This window comes from Mya arenaria, chromosome 8, assembly GCF_026914265.1.
Source record: "Mya arenaria isolate MELC-2E11 chromosome 8, ASM2691426v1".
Lineage (NCBI taxonomy): Eukaryota > Metazoa > Mollusca > Bivalvia > Myida > Myidae > Mya > Mya arenaria.
Window position 1 is genome coordinate 40941270 of NC_069129.1, and position 22009 is coordinate 40963278.

General features: G+C 36.6%; 1 protein-coding gene across 1 annotated transcript in view; it reads right to left on the bottom strand.

Annotated features, from left to right (window-relative positions):
• The window catches only part of LOC128242480 (guanine nucleotide-binding protein G(o) subunit alpha), a 41169-nt gene that overhangs the window by 11588 nt on the left and 7572 nt on the right, over positions 1-22009 (bottom strand). Inside the window, exons 3-5 of the mRNA XM_052959638.1 lie at positions 10646-10787; positions 5052-5212; positions 1574-1702 (exon numbers count right to left, since the gene is read on the bottom strand). Coding sequence (XP_052815598.1) covers positions 1574-1702; positions 5052-5212; positions 10646-10787 — 432 coding nt within the window. The remainder of the gene's footprint in view (positions 1-1573; positions 1703-5051; positions 5213-10645; positions 10788-22009) is intronic.

Consider the following 22009-nt stretch of genomic DNA (forward strand, 5'->3'; position numbering starts at 1 on the left):
ATGAGATGTATGTATAGTGGGTTATCAAGGAGAAGTGTAATACATGGCTGTCAATGTGATGTTTGTATAGTGGGTTATCAAGGAGAAGTGTAATACATGGCTGTCAATGAGATGTTTGTATAGTGGGTTATCAAGGAGAAGTGTAATACATGGCTGTCAATGAGATGTATGTATAGTGGGTTATCAAGGAGAAGTGTAATACATGGCTGTCAATGAGATGTATGTATAGTGGGTTATCAAGGAGAAGTGTAATACATGGCTGTCAATGAGATGTATGTATATTGGGTTATCAAGGAGAAGTGTAATACATGGCTGTCAATGAGATGTATGTATAGTGGGTTATCAAGGAGAAGTGTAATACATGGCTGTCAATGAAATGTATGTATAGTGGGTTATCAAGGAGAAGTGTAATACATGGCTGTCAATGAGATGTATGTATAGTGGGTTATGAAGGAGAAGTGTAATACATGGCTGTCAATGAGATGTATGTATAGTGGGTTATGAAGGAGAAGTGTAATACATGGCTGTCAATGAGATGTTTGTATAGTGGGTTATCAAGGAGAAGTGTAATACATGGCTGTCAATGAGATGTATGTATAGTGGGTTATCAAGGAGAAGTGTAATACATGGCTGTCAATGAGATGTATGTATAGTGGGTTATCAAGGAGAAGTGTAATACATGGCTGTCAATGAGATGTATGTATAGTGGGTTATCAAGGAGAAGTGTAATACATGGCTGTCAATGAGATGTATCTATAGTGGCTTATCAAGGAGAAGTGTAATACATGGCTGTCAATGAGATGTATGTATAGTGGGTTATGAAGGAGAAGTGTAATACATGGCTGTCAATGAGATGTATGTATAGTGGGTTATCAAGGAGAAGTGTAATACATGGCTGTCAATGAGATGTTTGTATAGTGGGTTATCAAGGATAAGTGTAATACATGGCTGTCAATGAGATGTATGTATAGTGGGTTATCAAGGAGAAGTGTAATACATGGTTGTCAATGAGATGTATGTATAGTGGGTTATCAAGGAGAAGTGTAATAGTTTGCCATCAATTAGATGTATGTAGAGTGGGTTATCAAGGAGAAGTGTTTTAAATGCGTGTCAATAAGAAGTTTAAGAATTGGCTGCCAATGAGGGGTTTGTTTATTGTTTGTGAATTAGAAATGTAAAACATCGTCATTGTATCAGTACATCAATGAGAATTGCCATGCAGCATTGTGGAATATCATGAATAACCCCCATTGAACTTGTGGTCCAGTGATTTCGTGTTTCACTGACCTTTCCAATGATATTATTTCATAATTTATTGATAATATATTCCAATGCGTGTGTCGTCTGTTGGAGGTGTTTGAGTCTCTCGTCCAGTGCCGTTTGGACCCCAACCCTGTGTCGCTAAACAGGGTTTATATTTGAATCACAGGGCTTGCCCCTGTAGTTTTCATTATATTATTCTATATCGGTATCATTCTCGAAATCATGTAGTTTTGAAATTGAGTTGTATCTTAATTATCGAAAAGCAATTCCCTTATTTTAAGGATTGTATCAGACTATGATACATACTTACTTAAAATTTAAATTCTTAAAAGAGAAATGAACTTCTACTATGCCCGTCGTCTTCACTCGAGTTCGTAATATATCTTGTTCCGTCGGCATATAATCTTTCGCTCCTAGGCGTTCAATGTCATCCAGGAAACTGAAAAGATAACAACAACAAACATGATATGTGTCTTAATACAGGATCACAGTTGTTGTCTACTGGGCTTGTCCCTGTAGTTTTTAATATATTCTGAATTAAATAACAAGAGGGTCAAGATGGCCCTGTATCGCTTACTTGATTAAAATGGCTAGTCAACTAGTCATTGGTTATTAATGATGTTGGTAAACGAACACTACATAAGGCTGCTGACCAAATATCTAAGTGTCTGGGCCTTGTATATACAGAAGTTGTGACCTCTGTGGTGGGGCACCTTGTGACCTCATGTACATAATATGAACGATTGATCCCATGTACACAATATGATACCGGTACACAATCTTGACAACGGACCACTACCTGAAGCTGCATAACAAATATCACGAAACTTGCCCATTGGGTTTCGGAGAAGATGTTTTAAGTTTTAAAATGTTGACGCTGGACGACGGACGATGTACGACGGACAACGGACGCCGGGCATTGATCCAACACAAACTGCTCAGGTGAGCTAAAATGGTATGTATAAACATACAGGATGTATACACTAAGTCGACGGCTTAGCTCGAGACTGTTGTACCGCCTTCTATGTCTATTTTGAGTTGCAACCGTCTAGCACTAAGCCGGCGAAATGCTAATGTAAGCAATATGCATAACGGCTATTAGCTTGATTCCAGACGGGATCTCTGAAAAACATAATTTTAGTGAATTGCGAAAGTTTCAATTTGACATTCATTTTTTCCATTATTTTGAAGAGTTAATATATATTGTAACGCTCAAAAAAGTCATTGGACGATATATGATTTCATGTTTGATATCGTGGAGTATAACATTGTGCGTGTATACATGGGCAGGAAAAGACATGTCAACCAGCAGGGTGAAAAGCTTCACTTTTTGTAATGTTTTAAAGGGACTCGTTCCCAGATTATACGTCGACATTTTGTTGAATTTCGTTGAAATTGAATTACTTTAGTAATATTTACTCCCTTTTTATGGACACACAGCAATTGACAGATCATACTCATATATTAACATTCGCACTTGATTTTCTGTACGATAAAATTTGCGTTCATTTTTAAAAATCATTCAAGTTGCAATAGCATAAGTAACGCTTTTCGGCAAAATAATGCATTTTCTGTCATGTTTTTTTTATAATTATTTAAAATAGAGCTCACGTTTGGTAGGTTGTCTGACTCAATAAAATGTGAACTATTCCCTAAAAAGATAGACCATGATTAAATCAACTGCATTCAGTTAAAACCCCTCAGTAAAACTTAAGCATTATGTACGTAGGAACATTAGTTAGTTTTAACTATTACTACTATCAGGTTTTGGAAATGCTTTTGAAGTCATGTATGCTTAAAAGAGACAAGATCAGTCAATTATGCTCCAATAATAGCAGCTATGTTTAAAGATAAAAACGGCGTATTTTAAGACTCTTTACTTATGAATAGATGGGGGTGCTTGATCCTTTCAATTTGAATATATTAACTGTATTTTTTTCTGTATATATAGGTACTATTTCACGCGATAATGAACGCGTGGGGGTGCCTCACCATATTTGAATATATTGACTGTATTGCTTTCTGTATATAGGAACTATTTCGCACAACTAAAAATACAGTGTCTGAACCTTCCATTTTGAATATATCAACTGTAATGCTTTTCCTGTATACGCGTATTATTTTCGCACGATACAATGAGGTACATTTGCCGAATTACACTGACCGAAATAGCATACGATATTGCATTCGTACATTCTATTTTAACGTTAATCGTAATAAGTTAAGCTACGTATCTTTTAGACGTAACAAAATAATAAGTTTATTAGTGAAATGTGCGAGGCCAATCACGCAACAGATCCCTTCAGAGAAGCATGCTCAAACCTAAAGGGGTCGACTGGTCTTATTTACAGTAAATTCTCCGTATACTGGTCTGGGCCTCCACAGGGAGAACTAGTAATGCCAATTTGCATATTAGCAAGTACATCAACGTTACACTATGAACGCACTTCCGCCTACATCGGAACGTTACACTATGAACGCACTTCCGCCAACAGCGGAACGTTACACTATGAACGCACTTTCACCTACAGCGGAACGTTACACTATGAACGCACTTTCGCCAACAGCGGAACGTTACACTATGAACGCACTTCCGCCTACAGCGGAACGTTACACTATGAACGCACTTCCGCCTACAGCGGAACGTTATACTTTGAACGCACTTCCGCCTTCAGCGGACCGTTACACTATGAACGCACTTCCGCCTTCAGCGGAACGTTACACTATACGATATAGTTTACTGCAACCGCAAACGGGAACGTATCATTTGAATGTAATTACATGTAAATACGTACCATTTGAATGTAACGACAAGCGGATACTGCGTACGGTGTGAATGTAACCACAAGCGGATACGTACGATGTGAATGTAACCACAAGCGGATACTGCGTACGATGTGAATGTAACCACAAGCGGATACGTACGATGTGAATGTAACGACAAGCGGATACTGCGTACGATGTGAATGTAACCACAAGCGGATACGTACGATGTGAATTAAACCACAAGCGGATACGTACGATGTGAATGTAACGAAAACCGGTACTGCGTACGATGTGAATGTAACCACAAGCGGATACGTACGATGTGAATGTAACCACAAGCGGATACGTACGATGTGAATGTAACAACAAGCGGATACTGCGTACGATGTGAATGTAACCACAAGCGGATACGTACGATGTGAATTAAACCACAAGCGGATACATACGATTTTAATGTAACGACAAGAGGATACGTACCATTTGAATGTTACCACAAGCGGATACGTACGATTTTAATGTAACGACAATTGGATACGTACCATTTGAATGTAACCACAAGCGGATGCGTACGATGTGAATGTAACCACATGTGGATACGTACGATTGGAATGTTACCACATGCGGATACGTACGATGTGAATGTAACCACAAGCGGATACGTACGATGTGAATGTAACCACAAGCGGATACGTACGATGTAAATGTTACCACAAGCGGATACGTGCGATGTAAATGTAACCACAAGCGGATACGTACGATGTGAATGCAACCACAAGCGGATACGTACGATGTGAATGTAACCACAAGCGGATACGTACGATGTGAATGTTACTACAAACAGGTACGTAGTATTTGAATTTAATCAACTGTGGATACGCACCATTTCACTGTAATCACAAGCGGATACGTACGGTGTGACTGTAACCACAAGCGGATACGTACGATGTGAGTGTAACCACCTATAGTTCTAAACTACTCTACTGCAACCAACTATAAAACTTTAAACATATGCAGATGCGTACTATTTCGCTGAGTCGTTCAGCTGGTACTCGTTGGAGCGGCCGAAGCACTCCTGGACGCCTGGATCCTGCCAAAGCCTCTTCATAGCCACCAGCAGGTCCTCGGAGAAGGGTTCAGTATCCTCCATCCGGGCAATTACATCCAAGACCATCTTTGCATCAGACTGAAAATCAAAAGATACGCACATATACTTTTTTGTCATGTATTCTCTAAGACACAACATTACAACAGCGGTCGGGCTATCTGTGATGCTGTAGTTACAAGCTGATTTTACTACAAATATACAGCCCCCTGGATTAGAACGCTGTGATTTATCCACTTCTTACAACATCGGGCAAAAGAGAAACACTAGAAACGATAGAAAGCGAGAATGCAATGCGTATTTCTTTACTTTTACGTGTTTGTCATTGTATGAAAAACTGCACAGTCCACTGGTCCGGCAACAAGGAAACTCAATTGTATCTAGTCTGGAAATTTTTCGTAAATGGATTTGAAGTAATGTTGAATAAAAAAGAGCTCTGTTTTTTAGATTGTTTGTTGCTACAGAATTTATATAAAGAAAAACAAAGAAATGCATCCAAAACTTCATTTTTGGGATTAAGTCTCAAAATAAAACAGAACAAAACAGAACATTTATTTACCGGAAGATCAAAGACCAATGTGGCCGAATATTGTACAAAATAGGCGCCGGTGGTTAAGCTAGCCATTCGGTTTAGTAACATGTTGAAATTTAGTGTATCGTAACCGATGACATTTCCGACAATGCGCTCAGGACTCCTCGGCCATTTTTATCTCCAAAACAACCTATTTGGACGGTTTACATACCCAAAAAGTGGTACGTTTAAGTCCGCTGCAAGTAGATTGCGTAGTAATTATATTTAGCAGTTAAACTTTATGACTTAACTCTTGGGAATCTTAATTATGTTTGCAATGCTATACTTCACTGGCCATCAATTAAGACTTAGATGAATAAATACAACTCTAAAACACTACATTTAATTAATGATATAATTAAAAAAATACAAACTACTTCAACTGATGTACTGGCATGCATCCGAGGTTTTTTCGATAAAAATGGCCGAGGAACTCCGAATGCCGACAATGAGCCGGAAACACACATTCAAATCTCACATTCGGAATACCTCGTCCATTTTTCATTGGAAATAACATCGGAAGTATATGGACGGTTTACAGTCAGAAATCTTTACATTTAACTAAAGCTGCATGTAGATCGCGTAGACGTAAACGTTACAACAATACAATTAAGTTATACTATTATTTAAAAGTTAACGAACTACTTCAACAAATGTACCAGCATACATCTTGGAAATTGGCCGAGGAGTTCCTAATGTCAAACCGCAATGCAATACAACAAAAGGGAGGTAACAGACGAAGGTTTGTGCTTTCAATGTATTATGGATCTAGAAGAGAAAATCGATTCCACGCTAGTGCCTTGTGTTTCTCTCCAGCATAAAAATAGCTGTCTGAAACTGCTCTTGGAATGGTGAGTGGTGTTCTGTCTTTTCAATGTACGATCCACCAGTGTGAGGCTATATAAACCAATGGTTTAGTACGCGGCATTCAAGGGCCTTTATGTTGAACTCGGAACTCGAGGGTGGTACGTGGTACGCAGAAACTCATCTTCTTGTATGCATTGTAGCTTCTCTAAATAGTTAAATTTTACTTTTAATCTTGAATTTGAAGTAAGGAAACTACATTGCAATCAACACGATCATGTCTGACATCTAGTCCTACATGTTTTAGTGAAGGTTTATAAAGTTTGCAGCATGCACTAAATCATTTCTTTAAAGCTAATTGCAGCATTTCGAATGTCTTTAAATCGTGACAGAATTCAGATCACAACGGGGTTTTTTTCATGCACTCAAAGCAAATTTTTAAACGCCAAACATTTTTTTACGAAAGTAGATTTTTCTTATTTTCAAATGTATACCGCAATTACGTGCGACACGCCACATATTGTCATCCCCAGACAACTTGTAAGGATTTGGAATTAAAAAACCACCGTCACCGAATTCACAAAAGTGGCACACAAGGACATTTCTATAGAAACGTATATCGTATATAATGATGATGTGGTAATGGAGTCTTCACGACAAGCCGAGTTTAAAGCTGCACTCTCACAGATTTGCCGTTTTGACAACTTTTTTTATTTTTTGTCTTGAAGTGAGCCAATTCTTGCGTAAATATCTGCAAACCAGTGCTAAAAGACTGCTGACAAATTTTGCAGATTTTCATATTTCCGTTCGAAAATTAATGTTTTATGGCTAAAAGCGTTACTAACAGTTTGAGAAAAATGCGTAAAACATCAATTTTGAACTTAAATATCTGCGATCTGATTTTTTGTCTGCAGTCTTATATCATTGATTTCCATGCATTTTCAAATAAATTGGCTCATTCAAAGACAAAAAATAGAAAATAAAAGTTGTCTAAACGTTCAATCTGTGAGAGTGCAGCTTTAATGTCGATCGGACGAGTTAAGACGCAGCATTTTTACAAATATGTGTCGACTCGGCACTTATCAACTGTTTCTATTGACACAAGTTTTATCGACAAAACAAGAAAAGAAATCGGCACATCATGTTTGAACAACTAGTGTCATTGAAAAAATCAGTTGAAATTTCCACTTTAATCTGCACTCTAACAGATTTCCTCTTTTTTAGTTTTGTTTCTTCTCAGAAAAAGCATATTTTGGAACCAATGCATTCTATTCAGTCAGGCCAAAAAAAAATACCTGTGTTTCCGGTGACCCGACCGACCCTATTTTTTTCCTCGCCGACCCTAATCTTTTTTTAGACATGAAAGTAAAAAAAAAAATTTTTTAAATTCTTTCGTTAAAAAATATATTCTTCAAATATATCGTTATTATTTTCGTTGTTTGTCTCTCAATGTCCCCGGAGAATGTACTTTCATTCCTGATCGTGTATTACCGAGACGGAAAAACAAAATGGCGGAGAGCGGCGAACCCTGTCCGATATCTTAAAATTGACAAACGCATGTTACGGTTTATTTCGCCTTATTTAAGTCACACCAACTGAAATCCAAACAAAAACCTGTGAAAGTTAACACATTTATTGGAATGTGTCGGCTGCAGATCAAACGGTACAATTTGTGACGTCAGAGCACGAGGTGACAAGAAAATCGGCGATTTTCCTCAAGCAAATTAAAAATTTAGTTGATAATTGACTGTTTGGCTAAAACAGTATCAAAGATTTGTTGAAATTGAAGTGCTGGATTTTTCCTAAAAACCATCACGACTTATAAACGAGTATTGTATACAAAAAGCACCAGATTTCATGGGCAAAATTGGCGGAAAATACGGTAGTCGAAGGTAGGGAAATGATTTCAGACATTAAGCAATGCTGTTTTATCAGACTTTTTGTAAATTAGGAAACGCGTAGATATAACATAATTGATCTGATGCAACAGAAATTTGTATGATATGGAAAGTGTTAAAAAAAAAAAAAAAAAAAATATCCCGACCTACCGACCCTATTTTTTTTTCGCCATGTCACCGGAAACACAGGTATTTATTTTTTTGGCCTCATGAAAAACTCACAATTTAACAGATATAAATTGCTTGCTAAACTGCGATTGTAATGCGTTCAGCCTTTTGACATGCGCCCCTCCGCCAGAACCGGTATTTATTTGGTTTGAATAGTTGGCAAGTGCTTGGGGGGGAGGGGTGGAGTAATCCCTTATGAACGATTTCTAGTCCGAAATAATTTTATATCTCTTTTTCTCCTATATTGAAATTAAAACTAAACTTGGTCGATTTAAGGAGAGGCGCGCGCCGGGTGCGCCGGGTGCGCCCTCACATGGATCCGCTAGAGCAAACTATAGTGAAACTGCCTCAATTTCAAGTTTAATATAAATATCATTTAAAAGCTGCAGCTTCCGAAAAAAACATTATGTCGTGTTATATGTGACGCGTGACGCGTTTTAATGAAGCTGTCGCAGTTGATCGAGGCTTTTTTTAACAAAACCCTAAATAATTCGTGTTTAATGACTTTCCTCGAGTTTATAACAATTGTGTATTGTTTTGATAAACTATAATATCTGGGAGACATGAAGGATTATAACGTTAACTGTCTTAACTGTTTTAATTATTAAATTCATTTGTTACAATTAATAGTATTACGAGTGGAACTGATAAACCTTTACAAAAGCAAATATGATCTTTTTGCATAATAAAAACAAGAGAATAAAAAAGTAACAAACATAACTCTGTTTTGATGACTTTGATTGAAGGTTTATGAGGTCTAGTAACATGGTGTCCACCTCCCGTTAAGAGAGTGAGTCCAAGCCCCACTCTTCTCACGAATACCGGACATTTTTCGAGGCCGAGGGTGGTCTTTGTGATAGAGGTGGCCACCGCACGTCCAAGAGGGTTATCGAGAATGAGGGTGGGTGTCCACCTCTCGCTAAAGAGGGTGTGTCGTAAGCGCCACAGAATACGCTCTCTCCGGACATTTGTCGAGGCTGAGAGTTGTCTTTGTGGTAGTGGTGTCCACCACACGTCCACGAGAGTGTGTGTTCAAGCCCCACACGATACACTCTCTCACAAAAACCGGACATTAATCGAGGTTGAGAGTGGTCTTTGTGGTAGAGTTGTCCACCTCTAATCCAAGAGGGTGTGTGTTCAAGCCCCACACGAGACACTCTCACGGGTACCGGACATTAATCGAGGATGTGAATGGTCTTTGTGGTAGAGGTGGCCACCTCTCGTTCAAGAGGGTGTCACGTTTGTCCAAGCCCCACATGAGACACTCTCTCACGGCATTCGGAACTCCTCGGCCATTTTTTTCAAAAACAACCTCGGATGTATTTGGACGGTTTACATACTCAAAAAGAGGTACGTTTAAGTCCGCTGCAAGTAGATCGCGTAGTAATTTTATTTAGCAGTTAAACTTTATGTCTTAACTCTCGGGAATCTTATTTATGTTTGCAATAATACACTTCACTGGTAATCAATTTAAACTTAGATTAATAAATACAACTCTAAGACACTAAATTTAATTAACGATATAATTCAAACAAATACGAACTACTTCAACTGATGTACCGGCATACATCCGAGGTTGTTTTTGAAAAAAAAATGGCCGAGGAGTTCCGAATGTCTCTCACGGATGCCGGACATTTATCGAAGATCGGAGTGGTATGTGTGGTAGATGTGTCGACCGGCTCTCGGCCAAGAGGGTGTGTGTTCAAGCCACACACGAGACACTCTCTCACGGATACCGGACATCTCTTTTAACCATACAAAATGGGCACCAGTGCTGGTTTCCACTGAGACACAATTTGATAATGCTGCATATCAACACAGTTATAGCCGCTTTCATTCTGGACGAACTTAAATACAGACTATACTTTCGAACAATTGGACTCGAAAATGCTTTATAAACGGCATAATGCTTTGTTCATAATCGACCTATAACAAATTGTCATTAATTACCAAGTACATGAAGGAGATATTCAGCTAAACTACAGAAGAGATGGACTCGAGATTACTTGTTATATATTACAGGTTTAGTTGCAGCTAAACTTAATAAGTATCAAAAAGGGATATTGGACTTACCTCACGTTCAATTGCACCAAATGTAATGTTCAGTGTGCCCATGGCCCTTATAATGGCAACCAGGGACTGAATTGTGTTACTATAGACGACTGGCTTGAACTGTTTGTTATCCTCTGATGTGAAGCCACCTTCGTGAATGATTCTGAAAAACAGGAAAGAGAACATAAGAATTATAAATAAAAAACTCGATTGTGACAAACGCTGATAGTCTAAAAATACAGTTGATTCCGCTTCCTGGGTAGAGACCAGCACTTGGGTGGATTATTATTGATCTTAAGTGAATCTAAGAACGATGTAGCTAATCGAATTGCATGATATGAATAACGGATATATACAGTGAATGAAGTCAATGATGTATGACCATATGACCAGTGTAATTGCATGTTTAATACCACCCCAGTAATGTCCATTTGGGAGGCTTTTAGAAAGTTCCCTTTACGGAGACCGAACACACAACAAAAATTATAACAGGACAACGTGTATGCTCTGGCTTCACTATTGTTATATAATAACATACCACCCTTAACGTGTATAACACAAAGCAATCTGGACCCATAGATGAAAAAAAAATCTTATCTTAGATGAGGACACTATTTAAACATTAAACTCAATGTAAACAAACTAAAATACACATTTGTTTCAACAAAGATTCTCGAAGTTTACGTTTGCTAGCATGCTATCAGTCGTATCACACATCCTGGCACAGTGTGTAGTTATAGTAGAGTACTTTTGGCACTCGAAATGTAAGCCATCTTTAATGAGGAGAATATATCAATGATATATAGGTGTGCATCAGTTTTTATAAAGTGGAACATCTATCTCACTGCCAAAACTATGGCGTGTCGGTAGGGTAAACTTAAAAATGGTTGTTTATTGTCGGCTGTAATGTATAGTGGATAGTTGTGTGTTTCAGTGTAATATCGTTTTTTATATTTCACCGAGTGAGCACAAAAGCTATATTTCAAAGGTGGTGTAGCCAAAATTATCGATTTGTTATTTCACTGTTTGAAATAGTGAAATATCATTTTTATTTCACTGAACGAAGTTCACCATGCTGGCTTGATTTATTAAAAAGATGTTACAAAAAAAATCACGATGTTATGTTTTCCAAATTAACGCCAATTGTATTAAAATGTTTTGTTTTGTGTTCTTTTTCAAACATGAAACAGAACAAGTGATGAAATAGGAATACATTTAAATAATAATAATAATAATAATAATTATAATAATAACAAAAATAAGAAGAAGAAGAAGAAGAAGAAAAAGAAGAAGAAGAAGAAAAAGAAGAAGAAGAAGAAGAAGAAGAAAAAAAAAAAAAGAAGAAGAAGAAGACAAAGAAGATGAACAAGTAGAATTAATAAGAATAGATATATAATAATTATCATAATAATTATAATAATAATAATAATAATAATAATAATAATAATAATAATAATAATAATAATAATGTTGATAAAAAGTACATGGGCATAATCACGGTGACTCGACTTTAAGAAATTAAATGTTATTACTGGCTATGAATGCATTTTGGCCAAGCTTTTTCTTCGTTATAAAATAATCACTAACAGGTATATATTTTTATATTGTATAATTAGTGGTTATTTTTTGCAATGACTTCGAGCATGGTCGCAACACATTTATTGTCAATAATAAAATTTAATTTTTAAAATTCGAGCCACTGTGGGCAGGATAAGGCAGTAAACTTTCGGTTCTGACATGGTGCTCTTTACCCTTTAATAATCTGTAAAACATATATGGGGCTGATTGCTCAAAACATTGTGTAAGTTAACAATGTTGTTAACTGCATTGCTGTTAACTTCCAAATCTTTAGTACTCTAAAAGTGTCATGGCCGCATATGTCATGTGGTACATTTCACAAATATTGAGGCAAATGATTCACCTTTGCATGGTCTACTTAACTATATCAACACATCGTAAAATAATTCACATTTACAAGTAAACAAAGATTTCTTTAACAACGGTGTTAACTTTGTTAACAACAGGCCAAACGTTTTGATTTTTTTTCAATATGTGTGAACCGGTATTTGTGTTACTGCATGTACAGTTAGATCCTTTATTCTGCTAGTATATCTATTACCCAGAGGAAGTAAACTGTGAATGATTTGTTGGAAAGTATCGGGAGACTGTTATGTCTAACAGTACTTGCGAGTCAGACCACTACCGCATGTATGAATGGGAAACAGTATTGATTCATCGATCGCAACTCAAGAGATGCTGGAAATTTCTTGGAAACGCCGTAGCTGACGGGTTTGGAACATGCGATGCTGGAATAAATCTATATATACAGCTTTGTCAGTGGATGGATATGGATTCGTTTTTCAACGGTAATAGCGGCTCAGTCGTATGAGAAGGAACACATGCAAAGTAAAGAACAGTCTTTATACAGCTGGTAATATCATGAGATGAATGGTGCTTTTTATAAATATAAATATATACATACACTGTATATATATGGTTTTATGTAAATAATGATATTATCTGTTTTAATTATCCTCTCTGAACGATGCTGTCACCAGGTATAACTGGTTTGCTGTTTTAGTCGTGGCTTCCTTAAGTAATACAGGTTTGCTGTTTTAGTCGTGGCTTCCTTAAGTAATACAGGTTTGCCGTTTTAGTCGTGGCTTCCTTAAGTAATACAGGTTTGCTGTTTTAGTCGTGGCTTCCTTAAGTAATACAGGTTTGCCGTTTTAGTCGTGGCTTCCTTGAGTAATACAGGTTTGCCGTTTTAGTCGTGGCTTCCTTACGTAATACTGGTTTGCCGTTTTGGTCGTGGCTTCCTTAAGTAATACTGGTTTGCCGTTTTGGTCGTGGCTTCCTTAAAGGCCTAGATTAAGCCTTATATAAGTGACCCCCCCCCCCCCAATATGTGTACATCACACAACCTCTGTGTATTGATCTTAATCTTCTTGCCTTGATCCCTCTTATCAGATCTCTGATCTTAGTATCCTACTGTGCAGTTTGGGAGGTTTTATTATATAAATGGACCCTAAATGGCCCTGAGCCAATAAACAAATATACAGGAAATAGGCACCTACTGTGACACTAGTGCAATTAGCAGAATATGTAGAGCAGGGGATTATCATGCCAAACATTCCTTAAACTAAGCCTTTAAGTATAATTGGTTTGCAGTTTTAGTCGTGGCTTCCTTAAGTAGTACTGGTTTGCCGTTTAAGTCGTGGCTTCCTGAAGAAAAACATGTTTGCTGTTTTAGTCGTGGCTTTCTTAAGTTTGCCGTTTTAGCCGTGGCTTCCTTGAGTTATACAGGTTTGCCGTTTTAGCCGTGGCTTCCTTGAGTAATACAGATTTGCCGTTTTAGCCGTGGCTTCCTTGAGTAATACAGGTTTGCCGTTTTAGTCGTGGCTTCCTTAAGTAATGTAGGTTTGCCGTATTAGTCGTGGCTTCCTTAAGTAATACTGGTTTGCCGGTTTGGTCATGGCTTCCTTAAGTAATACAGGTTTGCCGTTTTAGTCGTGGCTTCCTTAAGTAATGTAGGTTTGCCGTATTAGTCGTGGCTTCCTTAAGTAATACTGGTTTGCCGTTTTGGTCGTGGCTTCCTTAAGTTATATTGGTTTGCCGTTTTAGCCGTGGCTTCCTTCAGTAATGTAGGTTTGCCGTTTTAGTCGTGGCTTCCTTAAGTAATGTAGGTTTGCCGTATTAGTCGTGGCTTCCTTAAGTAATACTGGTTTGCCGGTTTGGTCATGGCTTCCTTAAGTAATACAGGTTTGCCGTTTTAGTCGTGGCTTCCTTAAGTTATGTAGGTTTGCCGTATTAGTCGTGGCTTCCTTAAGTAATACTGGTTTGCCGTTTTGGTCGTGGCTTCCTTAAGTTATATTGGTTTGCCGTTTTAGCCGTGGCTTCCTTGAGTAATACAGGTTTGCCGTTTTAGTCGTGGCTTCCTTAAGTAATGTAGGTTTGCCGTATTAGTCGTGGCTTTCTTAAGTAATACTGGTTTGCCGGTTTGGTCGTGGCTTCCTTAACTAATACTGGTTTGCCATCTTAGTCGTGGCTTCCTTAAGTAATACTGGTTTGCCGTTTTAGTCGTGGTTTCCTGAAGTAATACTGGTTTGCCGTTTTAGTCGTGGTTTCCGCATGTAATTCATGTTTGTCGTATTAGTCGTGGCTTCCTAATGTAAAACTGGTTTGCCGTTTTAGTCGTGGCTTCCTGAAGTAATACTGGTTTGCCGTTTTAGTCGTGGTTTCCGCATGTAATTCATGTTTGTCGTATTTGCCCTGCTTTCAAATTTTGGCAATTCAGAGTAATGGTTAAGTGCCCTTTGAAAACCTACATGGCGTAAAAACAAAATGGTGGGTAAAATTTATATAATGATCATTTCCAAAACCTTGAATACATGCGTATCTGAATTTTAGACACACGGCTGTTGAGTTTCGCTATGGATTTGCTACTTAACGTCCTATTAAAAGAACAATTAAACCGCGACAAATAAAATGGTTTTAATTCAAGTTTCTGTGAAGGCAATGAATATGCACTGTATTATTATTAATAAACACCATTCTAATCACCTCGGCCATTTCCCATCATAAACAACCTCGGATGTACATGGACGATTTATAATGTCAAAATTATTTACATTTAACTACACTGCAAGTAGATCTTGTAGTAACTTTAATTTAGCAGTTAAACTTAATGAATTTGATCTTGTGAATCTTCATTAGTTATACAAAAATACACTTCACTGTCAATCAATTTAAACTAAGTACAAAATACACTTTTAAAACTACAATCAACCGATACTTTTTTTTCAAACGCTACGAACTACTTCTACTGATACCAATATATGCAATTAAACACTTCATTGGTTATCAATTTGAACTCAGTAATACATTTTAAACTTTAAAACACTACAATTAATTAACATTATTCATATGAATTTTAACTATGTAATTAACTACTTCTACCTATGCACCGGTATACATCTAAGCTTGTTTTCGTTGGAAAATGGCCGAGGTGTTCCGAATGAATATTTACGCTACTCAAACTTTGGTAAGGCTCGTTCTCAGACTGTCTCATGCTTATCGTTATTGAAGTATTCTTTTCTGAGATATTGAAAGTGACACTGTATTTGATACAAGAGAGGATGATGTTTAAAAACATCTTGAAATATGTAATTATGCCAAGTGTCGAATCTGTTACTGTAGTGTGGCAAATGTACTGCATATATTATTTAAAAGGACTCGTTTATGTTTCTGTAAACTGCACATTTTTGTATGACGAAATAAATTGTGGCAAATCATTAGGAGTGTTAAAACTAAGATACCAAAAACTTGAACCCCAAATATCGTGTGTATAGTCCACAATTTTCATACGCGCCCATAACGCTTATGGTGTATACGAACGGCTTTTTTGCTGCTTGATTGGTTGATAGACATTTTCACATGATGTAATCAATGTATTGTTAAAAGGTCAAAATATCCATCATTCTTGTATAAGTGGCCTGGTTGTGAATGTGTCAACTTTATCGTCGTGGATTTGCACCCAACTTATACCAAAATACTTTTTTATACTTAAATTGTTTGTTTTTTTTCTGCAATTTCGATTTCATGGAGGAAAATAAAGCTAATATAAGTGTTTTAGGTGCATTACCGGAAATACTAAAAGTCGGTCTAAAAACATGAGCGAGTCCCTTTAAGCTTGTTCTTTTTATATTGCAAAGGATTTAAATTTGTTTTTGACGTCATACTTGACGTCATCGCACAGAGTACTACTTTTTTCGTAAAGGAGTAAATTGTCTTCTTTTCTTTAATTGGTCTTAATATCCTATAATATTAAATTACATTAAACTATCTATAACGTTTAAAAGATCCAAACATGGAGAAAATTATATAGTATTTGTTGTTGCTTTCTGCTACAAAGACATACGATGCAATTACACCAAAAATAATCGGAACAACATCATATTATGGTAATAAATGATGACGCAAATGACGATATTTGCTGCAGTGAGTCATTCATAACATTATACCAGTAACTATTCCATGAATGAACAATACTGGAGACATATATGGACACGTTTATCACGACTATGTTAAATATATCACAGATTAGGGTAACAGTGACTGGTGGTGTGAAGGTGAGAAGCATGTTGTTATGTGTGTGCTCATCGTAGATCTGTTAATATCATTTGTAGAAAATATAGCTGTGTCCTTATACGTCATAACTGATAGCCGCTCGTCTGGGGACATTTTAGGCCCTTTATTGTGCCATGTTATGAACTAAGGTTTCTAAAGCCTGCCCACACCCATAAATTATGTTGCTTTATGACTTGACCCCATCACATACGCCGTGTACGGTTAAAGAGAAATGACAAACCAAGAATTATTTTTTTGCTATTCTCTGCTTTCAAATTTCAACTTGACGGAATTTTGTAGTTCGATGCAACGCTGAAATTTTGGCCAGGGATGTGCAGTATTAAAATACAAGCAAATCTAAAATAGTTCACACGTGTAGTCTGTAGAAGCAGAACATAGCATAGACATTTATACTAAGGCTAAAAAATATTTCAATTTTCCAGTAAAAAAATATTTAGAAATTAACGTCACTAAATTGTTTGTTTACATCGGTTGTGACCCGTGTTGACCCATGTGAGAACCCCTTTAAGTCACGTGATTCACCACCCTGGTGACCCGTGTTGACCGATGTGAGAACCCCTTGAAGTCACGTGATTCACCACCCTGGTGACCCGTGTTGACCCATGTGAGAACCCCTTTAAGTCACGTGATTCACCACCTTGTAAAAAAAACTCCCGAACTCCCTCTTCAGTTCTAACACTTCTAATTCATGACATATAAACAGTTTAACCATTAAAATGTATGGACATTGATGTCTCTGAGCTCTGCTATTGGTGGAAAATATCAAGCAAATTGATGACAACAAAACTTAAGACAATAGTCAAAAAAGGTATATATACATGTATACACCTCTTTATCATAGATTATTTCAATTTCAGGCTATTTTTATATTGTTCAGGCCCAAATTTCTCGAAACTTCATAAGTCCCTTATAACTGGATTAAGCTAAGCTCAATAATTTTGTTTTTCAATAATTCGCGTAATATTTACTTCTTAAGGAGTCTTTATTCTTAAGATAGGAACTATTTTTATGATAATCACAATGAATCATTTTTCATGTATCAAAATTCAATTTAAGTATGTACTTTGGCTAATTGAAATAAACTATTTCATTTTCATTTGAAGAAATTGAATATTGAAGTACCGCACACTGTACCAAACTACTGTGGTAATTTATTCCGTATAATTTCTCAAGTATTAGATAGATCAAATGCAGCAACAAGACTAAGTACAGAATGTAAATGAAAAAGGCAGAACAGAACAAATAATATTTAATTGACAAGTTAGTTTTTCATAATGGTGTGAATTAACATCATAAAAGAAATCTACCTATTCAGTAATAAAAGTAAAACAAATAACTTCATTATTTGTTACTTGCGTTGAAATACCCACACATACGCACACATCATACAAACAAACACATGCATGAAAGCACAGACATCATGGTGGCGACAGCCACATTCATTTATAAAAGAAATCTACTTAATCGGATTTGGACTAAAAAAACTAAAATAAGGAGTAGGGATTTTTTTATAGTTATACTTGTTCAAAGAACAGTCTTATTAAGTCGATAAGTAAATTATTTAAGAGATTTTCATCCCCGCCCGCCCCCTCATTTTCCGCCGCCCCTTCAATTTTATTGACTCAAATAAAAATGTTGAACTAGGGTCTGTTTTTGCGTATTGGTCCGGTACTGTCTGGGAACGGCTTTTATTCATACCTACGGTGTCTATGTATACCATTCACATGTAAATAAAGAGGAATCGTTACGATCGTGTTCGTGTTTCGTCTAGAAACACATGTATATAGCCCCTAAAGAAAGAGCATGAACAAATATTCAACGGTGAAACAGTCGTCTACGAAAAAGTCACCCCCTCTCCCATGAATGAAGCAATTAATTTATATTGGCCTATAAAAGAAATCTACTCGTCCAGTTAAAGTTACTTGATAACAGTTGATCTTATTCATTTCATAGTACTACCCGTAGCATGCCAAGCACCAGGCTACCCATACCATTGTTTAGTATATGGTATGACCCGGCCAAGGATTGAACCAGCAACCTCCGATCCCGAAAGCTGACGCATTACACCACTTGAGTATAGCAGCGGCGATTAACTAATTGGCATGACTGTTATCGTAACAGGTTTATTTATGACTGCGATTTGTGCATGTATGTTATCAGACCCCAATTTCTTAGAACTTCTTAAGCTTAGCAGGCTTAAGTAGCTTATTTCAATTAGCCAAAGTACATACTTGAATGGAATTTTGATAAATGAAAAATGGTTTAATGTAATTAACATATAGATAATTCCTATCTAAAGTATAAAAACTCTTTAAGAAGTAAATATTATCCAAATTATTAAAAAAAAATAGTGAGTTTAGCTTAATCCTGTTATAAGGGAATTTTTGAGAAATTAAGGGCTGGTGAAGAGTTCCTTTCGTCATTAAACACAGTTTGAACGTATTTGTGAACTTCTATAAACTGTTATTAATGTGCATCATCACCGCAGTCTTAGCAGCTTTTATTTATGAAATCGATTTGTGTAAGTTGTGTACTCCGGCTGCACTGGAGGATCAATACCACTAGGTTTGCCTTGTTCTGGTCTCCAGCCGTATTTCATTCGATATTGATCCCTCCCATGAATCACAAGTGGTAGGAGAGGAACCACATTGTTTGAAATAGCAGACGTCGGTTTCAATCGGAACACCTCGGCCATTTTTCCAACGAAAAGTACCTCGGATGTATACCGGTGCATTGGTAGAAGTAGTTCGTAAAAATAATAATTATATTATTAGTTAATTGTAGTGTTTTGACGTTTAAAATGTATTACTAAGTTCAAATTGATTCTCAGTTAAGTGTTTTATTGCATAAATAATTAAGACTCATAAGAAAAAAGTTCTAAGGCCTAATTCCTTAATTGAAATTAATACTCGATCTTCTTTCAGCGTCGCTAAATGTAAAGAATTCTGACATTGTTAACCGTCCATATACAGCCGATGTTGTTTTAGACAATATCCGAGGTGTTCCGGTTGTATTTAAAATAGCAGACATCAGTTTGTGGTATGGGTATTATAACATTTGCCAAGACAAATGGTCCGCACAGACTCGTCCATAAAATATATAAATTCTTGAGTTTCAACATGTTATTCATCTTATTTAAATGTGTTGTTTCGCGCAATGCTTATTGGCTTAGCGAATGCCTAATACTATAATTTCGAAAAAATGCTGACAATTTAATAAATAGTTCGCTATACATTACTAGGCGCAGTGGTATTGACTGAGTTTTGAGGCTACGCTGACATGGCTTAAACAAAAGAAAATGAATCGCCATTCAAATAAAATAGGTAGATATCTGATCATACATTTATTTATACATTTACACAAAAGGACGTTAAATACAATATACCCCTAAAGATCCAGCTGTTTTTCCTACATTAAAAAGCGCGTTTAACAATGCGCTATAAAAGCTGTATGATATCATTTGATATCGTTGAAATAAAACAAGCAAAATACTAAAGTCACAGCTTGTTTTATTAAGTATAAAAAGAACAAAGTACACTAGATATCCCTTTAGCACTAGCTCAATGAGCTGTATTGTTACGACAAAGCTTAAATAACTTATATTTTTCCCATTATTTTGATGAATGGGCTATGAATGAATCTTGCACAGTTGTTGCACAATAATGCACCCGCGCGCATCGCTCTGCACTGGTAACAAAATATTAACCTCACCACAATCTTCAACTTTGAACCAAACACCATACAGCAGACCTATGACTTCTGGCTGAATCCCCACATAAAGTCGTGTTTACGCGGACGTCGCTTCAAGACGCGCAGTGCCGTATCGTTAGACCGCATTTCTAAGAAGATCTAATACATATTTAGATTACAATCTTCATATTTAGCCAATGATATTGCAGATATTCAACCATTGAGTACTAGACTTAATCATGAAATATTTCAACTTTCGCGGGTGTTAAAGGTCCGCCTACTACCACTCATCCGATACACACTCTCTGTGTCAGATTTTGCGTTCACAGTGTGTCAACCAATGAAGTTGTATTCTTAGTCAGTTCTTAGTCAGTTAGATGACCTGAAGTTATATATAAGTATTTATGATTAAGAAATGCTCGTTTGCTACACTCGCTCTGCCCATTCTTAACCATTAATATTTTACATCATGCCATCTAATTATTACATAGTCAATTATTGAGTACTAGACTTAATACTATAGAATTTCATCTTTAGAGGGTGTTTAAAGGTCCGCCTACTGCCACTCATAAGCTACACTCACTGCCTATTTTAAGTCAATTAGATGACCTGTAGTAATACGCTCACTCCGTACATTCTTAATCATTAAGTGTTTACTTCAGGTTGTCAAACTATAACTTCAATTCTAAGAGCTGCTGAATAAAGTCATAATGACGCTATTATTATGATATGATGCATTAAAGGGAGGTAATAAACAATGGCATATTTTGTATAAATGATGGACGAATTATCTTAAATTACGAGCAAGGAGGCCCTATTTTCAACGTTCGCATGGTACGATCAATCTGTCTTGCTGGTATTCAAAGTATATTTTTTTTTTCGATTTACTTTACTGGTCAGGTAAGAAACACCTAGTTACATTTGCAAATAACACTTATAATTCAAAAAGCTATTTTAAAAACACAAACCTTAACTTAAAACCACTGATGTTTTGAAATTTGGTCGAACGCTTGTTTATAAAACGGCTCCAATTTAATTAATATTTTTTCCCATGAAACTAGCGTCCAAAGATTGTTGAGTGACAACTCATCACATCCAACAACAGCAAGTTTATGTTTAAACTTCATTTATTTTAAGATGATTGTGAAGAAAGTTTTATCAACCTAAGCTTAGCCGTTCTTGCTACCACGCTGTTGCTGGAAAATGTGGTCTTGTGGTGTGGGAGAAACCGGAGAAAACCCACTTGTTCGGTTCGGTTACCACATAATAAAATAATGAAAAAAAATGAGGAAGACAAAAAAACGGTTTCGGAGAAACAAAGAATCGATCCTTTTGGGTAGGTAACGCTTAATTTGACTCAGGTTAGGAAGTATATGGATCCATTTACTCTGGTTTTGCCCCATTTTATCATAAGTGTTCATAATAATATGTGTGTTATAGTGGATGCAATTTGGGTTCGTGTTTTTGTACTTTGAGCCAACAATGTAGACTTCCACCAATTATCATAGGTCTACTGTTAATGGTCTAGAGTTAGTACTGTTCATT